At 44.1% G+C, this 15,491-nt stretch overlaps 1 protein-coding gene across 4 annotated transcripts in view; it reads right to left on the reverse strand.

The window, feature by feature from the left end:
• Positions 1 to 15,491, reverse strand: part of LOC143288561 (sarcoplasmic/endoplasmic reticulum calcium ATPase 1-like) — an 84,821-nt gene that overhangs the window by 31,675 nt on the left and 37,655 nt on the right. For 3 of the 4 annotated variants that reach the window (XM_076597163.1, XM_076597165.1, XM_076597162.1), the window contains exons 20-25: positions 15,090 to 15,184; positions 13,254 to 13,379; positions 12,502 to 12,704; positions 11,856 to 11,941; positions 10,279 to 10,412; positions 191 to 308 (exon numbers count right to left, since the gene is read on the reverse strand). In XM_076597163.1, coding sequence (XP_076453278.1) covers positions 191 to 308; positions 10,279 to 10,412; positions 11,856 to 11,941; positions 12,502 to 12,704; positions 13,254 to 13,379; positions 15,090 to 15,184 — 762 coding nt within the window. Of the gene's footprint in view, positions 1 to 190; positions 309 to 9,036; positions 9,171 to 10,278; positions 10,413 to 11,855; positions 11,942 to 12,501; positions 12,705 to 13,253; positions 13,380 to 15,089; positions 15,185 to 15,491 lie in introns of all 4 variants that reach the window. The other variant, XM_076597164.1, reaches the window with a different exon arrangement.

Raw genomic sequence — 15,491 nt, forward strand, 5'->3', positions numbered from 1 at the left:
CACAGAAGTGACCCAACATAATCACACACCACACACTCAGTTCCACACAGAAGTGACCCAACATAATCACACATCACACTCTCAGTCCCACACAGAAGTGACCCAACATAATCGCACACCACACACACACACTCCACATTCTCAGTCCCCCACAAGAGGGCGGACAGAAGCAGTGAAGCAAGCCACGTACCGACATGACGTCAACGTAGAGGATGAGGAAGTGGAGGGCCATGGACAGACAGATGGCGCCCACCAACCACTTGTTGATCCAGGGTGGCATCACAGTCAGTGACTGGTTCTCACTCAAGCTGAAACCAGCCACCCACAAAATGGCTTCACACACACACACCTCACCCCCTTCGCACCTCTCCAACCACCTCAAAACCACTTAGTGCTTTCTGCACAGTCCCTACTCCGCTACTCAATTGTCCTTTTAGGGAAAAGCTACTCATGTTATTTGAAAAAAATCCTACTCTATGACTTGTCTGTTGTCGTTTTAGGTAGCTGCTCATGTCATTTGAAAAATTCCTACTCAACGATTCTGTCGTTTTGAGAAACTACTCATGTTACTGAAAAATTCCTACTCTTCAACTCTCATTTTAAGAAGCCACTCATTTGGCGGGGGGGGGGTCCAATGAGTCTGGTTTCTGGAATCAGATCATCAAGTTTAAAATGCAATAACTGCAAGGAAAAAAAAAAGAAAAGAAAAGAAAAAAGAATCTGACTTAAAACTAACAATCCTTCCCGTTAAACTCTCACTGCCACAGAAACCCCAAACTTCCCTCTCCATGATACCATGAGTCCATCTCCGCCATACTCTGCCTCCTCCAACTGCCCTGTCTCTAATTCTAAGCACCAATGACAGTGCAAGGCTTACTCACAAGCATCAAGTTACCTGTGATCCAAATTGGCTGACATCACAGATGTCACTGGTTCTGGACTGACCTCCAGCATAGTTCCACTTCATATCAGTTCCAAAAGAAATGAAGAGAAATAAGCTGCTGCAGTCTATCATGTGACTGCTCAAGATATTGCTTAGTGCTGTTGCCCCCTTGCTGTTAACATGTTAATTGGGAACTGTACTGTTTAAAAGCAGCTTTTAACACAACTAAAAAAATGTATCCCTTACGGCTGTGGCATTCATCCCGCACTTTGTTACATGTGCTTGACTGATATGGATGAACCCCATTGTTGAGAACTTTGGAGTTAGGAACGGTGTCTGCAACGTCTCAGACCACCACCATTCCACCACAAATGTTACCCTTCATATAGTGTGAAAGGTGTTTCATCAAGGTAACAAATAACTAATGCTTTTCTTCAAGCAAATGTACCAGCTCCACCCCTCCCAACAACCATCCACTGATCTGTACTTAATTTGCAGCACAGATATAAATCTAAGCATTCTTTTCGGTCACATGAAGCTAACATTCTGCTTCAGAGTACTTTATCCTTGCTTGCATTCCAACAGAAATACGGATTACAACCTTTTAATACTATTAAGTTTCCTGAAGAAATTATATTCTCTCCAAGTGTACTGATAAAACACCCATTACAATTTTGTTCTCTATGCCTGAAAACATCAGTTGCACCAGTAACCAGTTTCCAGGTATGTAAATGATGTCAATGTCCCCCAGAATACAGGTGGACAGGTGAGTCAAATGGATCAGGTAACAGGGATTATAACCACCACTTACCCCTTCTCTTTGTCAAACACCTCTTTCCACCAAACCTTTCTTTTCACCCTAAACGTCATCCAACCCTTTCTTTTCTTTTTTTTTTTTGTTTTTTTTTTAACTACCTGTCAAGGGTGTACTTGTTTTGACATCAACCAACATACATATTTACAAAGCTCCTGAAGATTCCAATATTATGTTTCATTTTCAGTAATGATTCAATGAAATTTTACCCAACATCTCTTAAATTATCAGAAAATACCTTTGTGTGTTTTAATTAGCTATACATTCTAAATATTTTAAAATATCTTAAAAAAATGTTAATGAAACATAAAGAAGGAATGAATCATTAAGTAGAAGATGCATGAACTCAAATCGTTAGCAGTAACTATGAGAGATAACTGTACCAATATTGAAAATACTGAAGTGAGTTACAGTACATACTACATACATGTATACAAGCAACAGAAAAAAAGAAAGAAAAAAAGAATGCACATACAACCACATACACACACATTCAAATTCTGCCTTATGTTGCATTTATCACTTTTCATCTGTATGGAAGAATATAATACACAATCACTTTATTTTGATATAACCTAAAATCTCAGCAAACACTGGTAAAAGTTTGATTATACTTGTGAGTTGTAAAACATGTCTGTATATCATAAATCAGGACTATCATTAAAAAAAACATCACATTCACAATCATCAGTACATCATCAATGAACATGACAATAATTCTGACAACAGTTTGCACACAAAGTAGAAAGAAGTGTAGGTGGAGGATAGACCATGCACAAAAAACACATCACCATGTCAACTCGCAAACACTCGGACAGAGCACAACAGCACAGATGAATACATTGTGAACCTCAGTGTAACTGGCACAGAAACCTTTTCACCATCAAAAGGAACAATTCCCCACATACATAATTCTTTCCTCATGACCTTGTTTGTTTGCTCCACCATCACCACCCTCCCCCACACTTTAAAAAAACTACTGCTCTATGGTCTCCCTCATGAGTCAACTGCAGCCTGACAAACCACAGAGAACTGACATGTATTACCACGCTACAGAGAGGTTCACCAAGAGAAATGTCAATGTTTTACACTCCAACACAGCACTTTTTGACATGACAGATGGGAACACCAACTTGGAACTGCAGCACAAGAAAATAGACAAGTCAAGTATGTGTGCACTCAGTCACCGCAAGTATCCGTCTTTTCTGCGCATGTGACCTGATGGCCTGGATCTAAAATCTTCACTCTGAATCCTGCAATCTATTTCAGGCACATCGGGCCTTCCTTCCAGCAGTAAAACTGGTCATGACACATTCTCTGAGTTATCCCACAGTTATGCAAAGACTTTGGATCATAAACGACACACAGAAAAAGTCTGCATGTTTCATTAATTGCTGATGGTACAGACCAAGTGTTTCTTTCAATAGTCTTTCTTCGTGGCATTCTTTCCGATTCAGGCCACTGACATGAAAGCACCATGTGGACGCATACTAGGGTCACACTGAAAACACACATACTTTGATCTCCAGATAATCATGATATGTGAACAACCCCCCACCAAAAAAAACAACAAACTCTGGCATGATGAGACATACAAGGACAGTACAGAGACAAGGAAGATGGTTCAGTACAGGTACAGCTTGTCCCCCCTCTGCCCAACACAGCTCATTCTCAAAGCACCACATGTACACAGCATGTGGCTGAGGAAACGGGGGGGAAAGCACTGTACTCACTGTCCACAAACCAAGCACTCACCCTGCATAGGGTAGTTAACTGACTGGGATTTCTAAGGGTTGTGAGCCACACTGCACGTGACTTGACAAAACCCATGGACACTTTACAGCATGCCCCAGAACTGGGCACGGTATGATCTACGTCAAGAGTACAAGAAACCACATCTTCCACTGCAAGAAGCGGACATTTTTAATACCTCCATACTGAACACATACATTTTATGAACACACAAACACTAGTGAACTAAAGCAAACTGTTAGTCACTGTAAGGTCTCTGACACACATATGGATGTTAGATACAAGGAACACACAAATGTGTACACACATAAAGTGAAAGGGGTTGTGGGTGGATAAACACAGCAAAGAGGGTGGTTGGAACCTGGGAGGTGGGAGTGTAGAGGCAGGGTAGGGGGCAGGGGGAGAGGGAGAAAGGATGTGATTCAATGATGATGGTGGTGAAGACAGCAGGCAACATGATTCATTGCCAACATTCCCCAAGATGGGCCAGGCAACCAGCTGAAAAACTCCACGCCAGAAGACCAGAGAAAGATGCAACAACAGAATCAAAGTTCAACCCATTACCAAATACAATACTGAAAATTGAAGATTCAATTCAACGCTTGCTCATACTGAATTTTCCTTTCTTTTTAATAATCACAAATCAAATGAAAACAGATTTTTTGGACAAGCGTTAAATTTGTAAACAATTTGGCTTGATTTTTTTCCCCAACAGAATAAGTTACAAGGGCACTTGCAAATAAAATAGAACCTTTCTTCAGTATTACAACCTCAACTTCAAATTCTCCAACAAACACCATCTGCTGAAAGTTGACAATAACATTTCTTTCAATAACAGGTGACTTTTTTCCTGTTGATTTTTTCAAAGTCTAAGACTTTTGTTTGTTTTATGTTTGAAGAATGCACAAAGCTATGCCGATAGGAAAAAAAACAACAGCCAGTTCAATGCTCCTCCATTGGTGTCACTCAAACACCAGCACCCCACTTCCACAGGCAGCCACACGCATGCTCTGCTCTGCTGCAGCCCCAATGGTGCTGGGAGGGCCTCCATGGTATCCAGTCCAGTTTGAGACTACCTGACAGGACCGAGTATTTGTATTTGTATTTCTTTTTATCACAGCAGATTTCTCTGTGTGAAATTTGGGCTGCTCTCCCCAGGGAGAGCGCGTTGCTATACTACAGCGCCACCCAATTTTTTTTGTATTTTTTCCTGCGTGCAGTTTTATTTGTTTTTCCTATTGAAGTGGATTTTTCTACAGAATTTTGCCAGGAACAACCCTTTTGTTGCCGTGGGTTCTTTTAAGTGCGCTAAGTGCATGCTGCACACGGGACCTCGGTTTATCATCTCATCCGAATGACCAGCGTCCAGACCACCACTCAAGGTCTAGTGGAGGGGGAGAAAATATCGGCGGCTGAGCCGTGATTCGAACCAGCGCGCTCAGATTCTCTCTCGCTTCCTAGGCGGACGCGTTACCTCTAGGCCATCACTCCACTCCTGTCCTGTACATTCCTCCTGCATGATACGCTGCACTTTTACAGGAGTCTCAATCAACGCAGTGCAAAGACAAAAAGGAAAAAAAAAACGGAGTTCCTGCTTCATACTGCACTCACTTCACCAGCCTGATCTTGTGCCGGAAAACAGGACTACATTTGCCACACCTTCAACAACATTAGTGCCCGTCTCTTTATGCACACATACACAGCAATGTCCAGAGGACAGATATACCCAGTCTGGGCAGTCCCTGGAACACAATTTTCAAATGCCTGATGCACATAACTTAAGGCAACCAAACAATCCATGTATTTCTTTCTGGAACTTCTTCTTTTTTTCCTTTTTTTGGTGGATTCATCCAAAGCAACTTGATGAGTAACATTTTTACGTAAGTAACCACTTTTTTCCTCCCCAAGACAAGTCTCTTTTAGTGAATAGTCTGCTCTATCTATTTAGCTGGTCTCATTTTACTTGCAAGTGCCATAGGAAGTAAACAAACAAATAGATCAAAACAAGATTGGGAAAGAAAGTCCCCCCACAACAACACAAAAAAAACCCCAAATCACCTCCACTGCACTGCAGAGACAACAGGAAGAGAGAAAAGATGCAGGCAGGAGACCATGAAGCAGCAATACGATACCTGTGGGTGTGCGTCAAAGAGCGCTAATAGGCCCGACTCACTACAGCCAGGCAAGCAGCATTACTGGGACGGGGCAGTCAGTCAGCGCCACAGCCACAACAACAAAGTACTCCCCCTCACCCCCCCCTCACATTTCAATCTGCTGCCCTCTTCCCCTTCCCCCCCTCAACATGCTCCAGGAATACAGAGGGGTGGGAAAGACCACTGCTGGCGTCCAACACCGTGCTGTGCTGGGTCATCCATGCGTCACAGTGCTCGTCTCGGCCACTTCCAACCAACCAACCAACCCCCACCCCATTCTAGAGTTCAGGCTTCAGAAACTGACAAGATTATTTTCACTTATAACTTGAAACTTTACTTTTTTCTTTTATTTGTATTTCTCGACTTCAAAACAACTGATCTCAATGCAGACACCAGCTATGACTTGTTTTCCCAAAGCCCCTCTTCTTGTTTTTTTTTTCTTCTCCTGAATCTCTGCATCCTCGAAATGGCCCCTTTGAAGTCAACTGGGCTATAAGCATGATTTGATATGAATCTCAACATCCAATGCTAATCTGATTGGCTGGGAAATGAATATGGTTATTTCTCTTTCTGCAGCTGACAAGAAACTGATATCTAAATCAACTGATGTAACGGCTTGAAATCATTTTTGACTGTATCTACAAATTTGTAAACTAGGTTTGGGAAAAAACAATGGGGGGAGACAAACAAAGATGAATCCCATAACCATAGTATATTCAAACAGTGAAATATTTTCTTTTCATATTGTATTTTCATCACAGATCATCCAAAAAGTGAAAAATGTTGCTTTTCATATTGCCTTTTTATCACAGATCGATCAGCCAAGGAACCATAGTATAGCCAAACAGTGAAATATTTTCTTTTCATATGGTCTTTTCATCACAGATCAATCAGCCAAGAGAAAGCAGCTTCTGAAGCCTGAAACGTGACTGCCATGGTTACATGAACAGATCATCAAACACACACACATCTACAGGTGTGTAAATGCAAGCCAAAGCTACACATACTATCTAAGTAATTGTCATGGATGCACACTCAGACACAGGTAAGGGTGTCCACTTGACAGGCCACACGACACACACGCACCTCACTTCATGCAGGAAGTTTGTCAACTCTCAAACCCAAACCTTACATTCAACAACCTTCAACACCAAAGGGGGTTGCCTTGGACACTGATTTTTCTTCTTCTTCTTTCCTTCTTTTTCATGCCTTTCTGTTGTTTTTTTCCGGCACCAAGTAGATCGGTGAAAGACCCTTTTCACCTCTGACTACCTGTCTTGCAAAACTCTGGCCACAGGCCAAATAACATCACTGGCTGATCATCAACATCACCAGTTACCCACTTTTGTGCAAGCCAATGTGCTTCAAAGGAATGTGTGGTGTATAGAGAACACCTCAGATGGCTATATATCAAAAAGGGCATTAAAAGTTGTTTTTTTTATAATGCTTTTGGATTTCTTGTGCAATGGAACTAATTTTCAAAACCTTGTACACAAACAATATATATGTGTAGTATCTTTAACTCTTCCCTTTTCTTAATGAGCACTGCAACAAAAAATTACCCCATCAATGTATGCACACAGTGTGTAGGTTCTGTCTGATCTCAAGAGTCTCTCCTTCAAGTTCCGGAAACTCATTTACAGAAACTAGCGACTTTACGCTGTCAAACGCACCAAAATTAATTTTGACTGCAAAATTTTTTTTCTCTCGTTTTTTCTTCTTTTTTTGTTTTAAGTCAAAGCTGTCCTAAAGTCCATCTGGCACCCCCTTTAGCGTGCAAGGTCCTATGACCATGCAAAAGGGAACGCGAACTGCCCACATGATGTTATGTCAAACATCCAGAAAGAGGGGAAAGTGAACACCACTGCTCATTGCTCTAGCTGGATGAGTGAGGTTCATCACAGTTCACGTGCTAGAAACACTGGTCAGGCAATATCTTGTGGCTGCTTTTTTTTTTTCCCCCTTTAGTGAGCATAGGTTGTCACACGCAAGGCCGTGGTTATACAGAGAGAGAGAGAGAGAGGAGAGAGAGAGAAAGTAAGAGGGGAGAGAGAGAGAGAGAGAGAGAGAGAGAGAGAGAAAGAGAGAGAGACAAAGTGGGAGAGAGGGAGGAAGAGAGAGAGAGGACAGAGAGACTGAAAGTGAGAGAGAGAGACAAAGTGAGTGAGAGTGAGAGAGAGAGAGAGAGAGAGAGAGAGAGAGAGAGAGATTGAAAGTGAGAAGAGAGAGAGAGGATAGAGAGAGACAGGTGTAAAAAGAGAGAAGCCCAGAAATGAAGGTGAAAAAGAGAAGAGGACACGGTTACAGTGCCAAGACTACATCAGTACAGGACAGAGACAGACTATTGGCGGGAGGAATATAACAATGATGATAATGCTAATAACTGGAAAGAAGAGGCAGTGCCAGCCACTACAGAGCTGTGACAGGCTGACTGACAGCAGCCAGGCCCTGACAAGCTAGCAGTACATACACAGTGTACAAGTTCAGAATGCACACAGAAAATGTCCCCCACTTCTCAGCACAGAAACCACAGTGTTCCTTGGCCAAATCCTACAGCCCCCTTACTCCTGCTCTCTCTCACAGGTTTACATATCTGCCTCACTCACGCCCACATTCTCTCTCACACACACACAGATTTGTGTACTCCTGTCACTCTTTCACTAAAAATTCAAAGTTAACACATCAACACAGATGCAAAAAGACATGTAACCTACACAGAAACAGATGAAAAAGACACATAACCTACACAGAAACAGAAGGAAAAAGAAATGTAACCTCTTTCATAAAGACAGCAAAAATAAACAAAAGAAAATAAATCAGCTGAGTTCAAGAGATGAAAACCAGACAGCTGACTGAACAACACCATGGCAAGAAAATTCTTAAAAGAAACCCCGACAACAAAATGTCAAGTTAAAAAAAAAAAAAAAAAAAAAAAAAAATCCACAGAAGAAATCCAGTAAACAAAATCTATACAAAACATCTCACTGATTTCAACCTACTTCATCGTTCTTTCACTTCCTGTTCCCAATTCCCTGCCCCATTCCTGGTCCCCACCCCCTCACCTTTGACATCTTTTCTCCTCAAATAATGAAACAACTTAAAAAAAGAAAGAAAAAAAGAGCTAATTCTCCAATAATGACAGACCTAACGGCTGAACTTAAAGGCCATGAGGGTTGTGGGATCAAAAGACAAAGAGAGAGTGAGTCAGGAAAAGAGAAAGACAAAGCAAAGAAGAAAAGAAAACAGGAAGAGGAGAGAAGGAGAAAACTTCCTGCAGGGAGATGAGACAACGTCAGCTCCATTTTTGAAAAAAAAAAAAAAAAAAAAAAAAAAAGGCTGGCGTGTTTTGTGCGTGCATGCATGCAATGAAGCTGGGCGCAGCTTGGCTGCGACAAACCGAGCCGAGCCCAGCTCCTACAAGTGGTCACCCTCACCTGTTGAGCGCGTTGAGCATCTCGATGACCACCAGCACGGAGAGGGCCATGGTCATGGGCTTGGGGTGATTGAACACCTCGCAGTCAATGCCGGCAAACATCTCGTCCTGAGCCAGGCACTGTGCCTGGTGGGTCTGTCAGACACACTGGGGTTAATCCTCATGCTCCCTCCCTCCCTCCCGCAACACTACACAACACCCATGCGTCCTTCTTCCACCCTCGGGGGTGATCTTGAAGGATTAAAAAAGAACAGCAAAAAACTCCAAGGTAGATGGATGACGATGATGGTGGTGGAGAAACGATGGACTGGAACTCCCAACAAACCACAAGGCCAAAACACTGGCAGACAAGACTTGCAGAAGGAGTTTTTTTTGTCAGAGACAACAAAGTGAGCAGAACGACCAAAAAAATAAAACAGAAACAAACCAGGAGAAGAAAGGGAGGGAGGGGGGGACCATTTCAAGCCTCCTCCACAGGAACCAACCACGACAGAGGAACCCCCAGACATCACAGGAAGGTCAGGAACACCTACCCCTCCCCCACACACACCGCCCTCACAATGCGGGTGGTGGTGGTGGTGGTGGTGACAGGGCTGTGGAAAGCAAGGTTAGTGCTGATGATGCGCAGCAGTGACAGAAGCCAGGGTGGACCGGGGGGGCCGGGGGAAGACCTGTGTCGCCAGGAAGGACAGACTGTCACCACACTGACGTCCAGACAGGGACACTGCTGTCTGTCCCCACAGTGGGGGGTGGGGATGGAGGTGAGGGGGGAGGAGGAGCTAGCTGAAGACCATCATCCATAATCATCGAAACTAAACCCAATTCCTACACCTTTACCATGTGTGGCAACAGCTTCCTTGCTGACAACAACAATACCTTCCCACCCCTCCACTTCCAACACACTTCTGGCAGAAGAAACAGGAGAAAAGAAGAATGAAACGGTGGGGGGGGAAAAAAAAGAAAAAAAAAGGCTGCAGCAGGCAAGGGGCTGAGAGGGAAAGAACGCGCAACACAAAACCCAAGCATGGCTCCTGCACAAAAAGCGTTGTGCAGAAACCAAAGCCATAACGGATGAGGACAGAGAAAGTGGGAGATGGGGGGATCAGCAGCTGTGGAAATCATGGAGTTAATGACGCAGAGTGCTGGACGGGGGGAGGGGGCGGCAGATAGGGGCAGGGGCGTGGGGGGTTCAGGGGTTGCCAGAAAAGGAGAGAGGAGGAGGGGCTGAAAAGAATAAGGTTACCTGTTGAGGGCGTTAAGCATTTCAATGGTTACTAAAACAGACAGAGCCATTGTCATGGGTTCGGGAGCGCTGAAGATGTTGCAGTCGATCCCTTTGAACATCCGGGGCTCTGCTGGGCACTGCATGTGGTGCGTCTGAAAACGGCGCCAACACAGCAACTCGTCACCCCCTGTTTTGTTCTCTTCCCCCCACACTCATCACATGCATCTCGTTTTTCTCTTATCATCCATTACCTGTCTTTCTTTTTATTTTTGGTCCTTCCAGAAATCAGTTTGTTCCACATCCACAACACTGATTCCTCTGTGCCCTTTTTCAAGTGAGCGTGTAGCTTTTTATCTTGACAAGCAAGCAACGTGTCACGTCACCCACGGCATGTTCAGACTTGGACACTGCTGCATGCAGGCACTGTGGTCCTTCACAGCACACACACACACAGTCCACTGGCCAAGAGGTGTCAATCAGTCCTCTCTGGACTGTCACAGCCTCTCTCTGTCTCTCTTCAAACCTCACACCACAACAACCACTCACCACCACTCTGGTTCTACAATGTCTTCACACCATCTGACATGCAAATCTCTCATCTCTACACATGTCAGTCTTTTTTTTTCTCTTTCTCTCTCTTTTTTTTTTTCGTGTTTGGTCCACACACTCTTCAACCAAACACGGTCACGCACACAGTCTTGTTAATCTATGCGTTGGATATTTAGCAGAAACATAAGCAGGATATGAAGCGACTAACACAGTTTCTAGGGCCGTACAAGGCCAAGACTACCATGCTGCTGGTCATCACACACCACCACTCTGTGACCCAAAACTGCTGGTCATTCCACAACAAACAGCAACCCCCAAAAGGACTACCATCACATCATTTGCCGGACCTGTCTGCATGTGGTGCTGTCCACAACCCCCCTGGGGTCCGTGCCTTGGTGAAGAACACTTACAGCACAACGCTTCATCCTTACAAGGCATCCACACAATCATCACAATGCAAGGCCCTAAACTACTCTCAACACTTCAGCTGTGGAAATGGCCCATTTCAATATTCTAGGAAAAGAGACATTTCAAGTCTGGAAACCACCCACTTTGTTTTAATATTCTTGGAGGCAAACAAGACATTGCTACATACACTGTTAACAGCTTTTCATGAAATACCAACATTTTTTTGTTTTTATACAATAATTAACACGATCAATTTAACCAAATATAAACTAAAAAATGGGATAAACTGGTCATCATTTCAAGTTTTTTGCTTTCACTATGAGTAGACAATTTTTAAAAATCCCAAAGTAGATGATAAAGCATAGGAAAAACAATGGAGAGGACTGAAATTCAGCGTAACACCTGCAGAGTTAAGCCAAGTCCACAGGCTCTCTACGCCTCACTGGCATACGGATGGCAATTACTCCACCACCCCCCCCTACACCCCCTCCCCTATCTTTTATAAGAAAATCCACTGTTACTGACAACTGTCACCATTCTGAACTCTACAGCCCAAACAGTCACCGACCACTTCATGTTTTCTTGCTAAGCCAGCCCTGCAGGAAGGGAGGACAAAGGGCAGACAACAAGCATCTCACCAGCTGGTAGTAGTTGAGGCGGGGGCCCTTGTCGTACAGCATGAACCACCAGGCGGCAGCTCCCACAGTGGCGCAGCCCACGTACACTGCACAACACACAGCTCACTGATTCAAAACCCAGTTACCATGGATTTCATCATTATCACCACACTGAACAATAATATTCAAAACCCTCATCTGGTAAAATCCTCCGTCAATCACCACAAAGTGAAAGCAATTTTTTAAAATACACCTTTCTCACTGCTTTTAGTGAAAGAATATATTTCTAACTATCAGGCACAGATATCTTTATACCAAATGTTGCCCTTTAAAAAAAAAAAAGTGTCCACACTGAACTCACTCCCAGAAAACCCCTGCATTGAGTCAAACTTATAAAATCCTTCCCTTCCTTCTTCGTCAAACACTTCCTTCCAAAACTCTTTCAAAAACAAAACCTGAAAAGTGATAATGATCCAGATATGGCAAGTTTATGGTACAGCAATGATAGGAAATTTCCCCCTTGAAATCGTTTTAACTGAACACACTGTGACCCATGTCATCAGGTCCCTGCAAGACTCTGCATCAGTGGGTCATGGCACAGTAAGTGTTCTCATTTTGCTCAGTGCAAATTTTTTCAAAGCTCCAGAACAGCAACAGTTCCTCTCACCTCCGATGGCCATGTAGCGGAAGAAGAGCCAGCCGGTGATGAGGCCCTCGCGGGGGTTGCGGGGTGGCTTGGCCATGATGTCCAGGTCGGGAGGGTTGAAGCCCAGGGCGGTGGCCGGGAAGCCGTCAGTCACCAGGTTGACCCACAGCAGCTGCACGGGGATCAGCGCCTCAGGGATGCCCAGGGCCGCCGTCAGGAAGATGCTGCACAACAAAGCACCAGGATTCAGGCCTTTTACCCCTTTGGAAGCACAGGGGATGTCTAACATCACAAAATGCTGCACAACGAGCATCAAGGTTCAATCCTTTGACTCCATTTGGAGCAAGGGAGATATCAAGTAACACCAGAAAACGCTGGACAACAATCTTCAATCTTTTTGACCTCTTTCTGATCACAGGTGATATCAAGAAACAGCACCATTATTCTAAACTAAAATTCAACCTAAAAACCAATTAAAATTGGATCTCATAAAACAAAATGGAATATTATGACACCTGCACACACACATACACAAAAATCACTTCAAACACTCCATTTCCTAAAATTACACTGATATGAAAAAGTGCGACCAAAGAGATATTTGCAATAGACTTTCATCTGTTTTTGTTGTTGTTGTTGTTTTGCGTTTGCTTGTGTCTCTTTCCCCATTCTTGCAGACTTTTTCCCTCCCACCCCCTAAAAACACCCTCTGTACCCCTCACTGACAGGACACAACAGCAACAGCCCTGCCAGCTTCAAGCAGTGGCACTGACCAGACGACTTCTCCGATGTTGGAGGAGATGAGGTAGCGGATGAACTGTTTCATGTTGTTGTAGATGGCGCGGCCCTCCTCCACAGCCGCCACGATGGTGGAGAAGTTGTCGTCCGCCAGCACCATCTGTGCACCGCTGTCAAGGAACTTCTTTTCTTCTTCTGCGTTCACTCGTATGCACACAAGTGGGCTTTTACATGTATGACCGTTTTTACCCCGCCATGTAGGCAACCATACCACGTTTTTGGGGGAGTGCATGCTGGGTATGTTCTTGTTTCCATAACCCACCGAACACTGACATGGATTACAGGATCTTTAACGTGAGTATTTGATCTTCTGCTTGCATATACACACGAAGGGGGTTCAGGCACTAGCAGGTCTGCACATATGTTGACCTGGGAGATCGTAAAAATCTCCACCCTTTACCCACCAGGCGCCGTCACCGTGATTCAAACCCGGGACCCTCAGATTGAAAGTCCAACGCTTTAACCATTCAGCTACTGCGCCTGTCTGTCAAGGAGCAAATGTCCACACACCACAACACACACAGCCAGCGAAACAACGTCCACACAGCACACCACCAGACAGACCTAGCAGAGGAACAACCTTCCGCATCGTATCCGTCCTTCCGACTCTGGTCTCTGCCTTTTGGCTCTTCACTGAAAACTCATCTTTTCAAAGCCGGTCTGTAAGCACCCTGGGCTTTCTACTTCTACAACACTGCCCCATGCCAGCCAATTTACTCTGCATGTATGAGGAATGAGAGAGGGGTGCCAGGAAAGGGGGGTGAGGGAAAAAGAGAATGGTTCATGTACTTCGTAAATTTCTTTTTCATGTAAAGCGCCCAAAGCTCTCGGAGAGAAGTGTATGCTGTCATTATTATTCCACCTGCCAGTCTGTAACATGGCCTTGTTGGAGAGTCACTGGACCTCTCCTCATTCCATATAACTGTCCCTGGTTGTTTAGCTCTTTTTTTGTTTTGTTTTTGTTTGTTTGTTTTTTGGGTGAGACGTTTCATTGGACCAGTCTGTGGGGCTGTTTTTCCCCCTCCCAGGGAGAGAGATGTATAGGTACATCCCCCCACCTCCCCTTTTTCTTTCCTTTATCAGACATTTAACAGAACCATTTTGTTTTTTCAAGGACAGGAATACATTTTAAATATTAAAAATTTTTTTTTTTAAATTCATTTTATTTTTTGGTGGCTACTGGAGGGATCTATTCATTTGTGAAATCACTTTGTGTGATGAGTAATCATTTGTCCATACTATTTAAAAAAGAAGAAGACAACAAAACATGAGATTATTACACCGTTCTTTCCAAGTTACTTTCTGTCAATGAGAAGAAAAAAGGTAGGGTTGAAACAAACTCTCAGCACAAAGACACAAGCAAAATGCCCCCAAAGGAATCCAAAATAGTCCACATTCTGTCTCAGTTGTTTGAGCAGTAAACCGTGTACCAGTCTAGCACAATCTGACTGAACACGGCCGCACCCACAGACAGGGGGGGAGAAACACACACCTGGGGCAGGAATCAATGGAATGTTGACAAGGGGTGGAGAAAACTGCATGGGCATCATCAGATAATCCAATGATTAAAATGGTCTGCACATCACAGCCAACAACCAAACCACGGAAGACGGATTTCTCTCCAAACGTTCCGACAGTTACTTATTTTCTTGTCACTGTTTTTACCCCTGCCCCCTCTTCAACCCCCAGATAAGTGAACTGGTAGATAAATGCTTTCAGACAAATTGAAAGCAACCTGCCTTGTTACTATCACGTTTTGCATACTTCGCCTCCCCTACAAACACAGTTTAATTGGACAACAGTCAAGGATATCAGAGGCAGACTTGGCAACAGCAGTTCCGGATCCCATGGCGATACCAATCTCAGCCTTCTTCAGGGCGGGGGCATCATTCACACCGTCTCCTGTCTGCAACAGTCATGTGCTCTTCACTTTCTTTCTCAACCGTATATCCTTTCACAAACAGTGACAGCAGACAGTGTGCAGTCAGTGTGTGTCCATGTGTGCGCATGTTTGTGTTTGTGCAATTGCGCATGTGTGCGTGCGTGCGCGTGTGTGTGCGTGCGTGTGCGTATGTGTGTGTGTGTGTATATGTGTGTGTGTGTGTGTGTGTATGTGTGTGTGTGTTTGCACTTGCATATGCCTATGCATAAATGTGTGTTTGAGAGCATCCACATGCTTTCCTTTAAACTGTACCCAGGCACGCACACACTAG

This window comes from Babylonia areolata, chromosome 12, assembly GCF_041734735.1.
Source record: "Babylonia areolata isolate BAREFJ2019XMU chromosome 12, ASM4173473v1, whole genome shotgun sequence".
In the NCBI taxonomy this organism is placed as follows: Eukaryota; Metazoa; Mollusca; class Gastropoda; order Neogastropoda; family Buccinidae; genus Babylonia; species Babylonia areolata.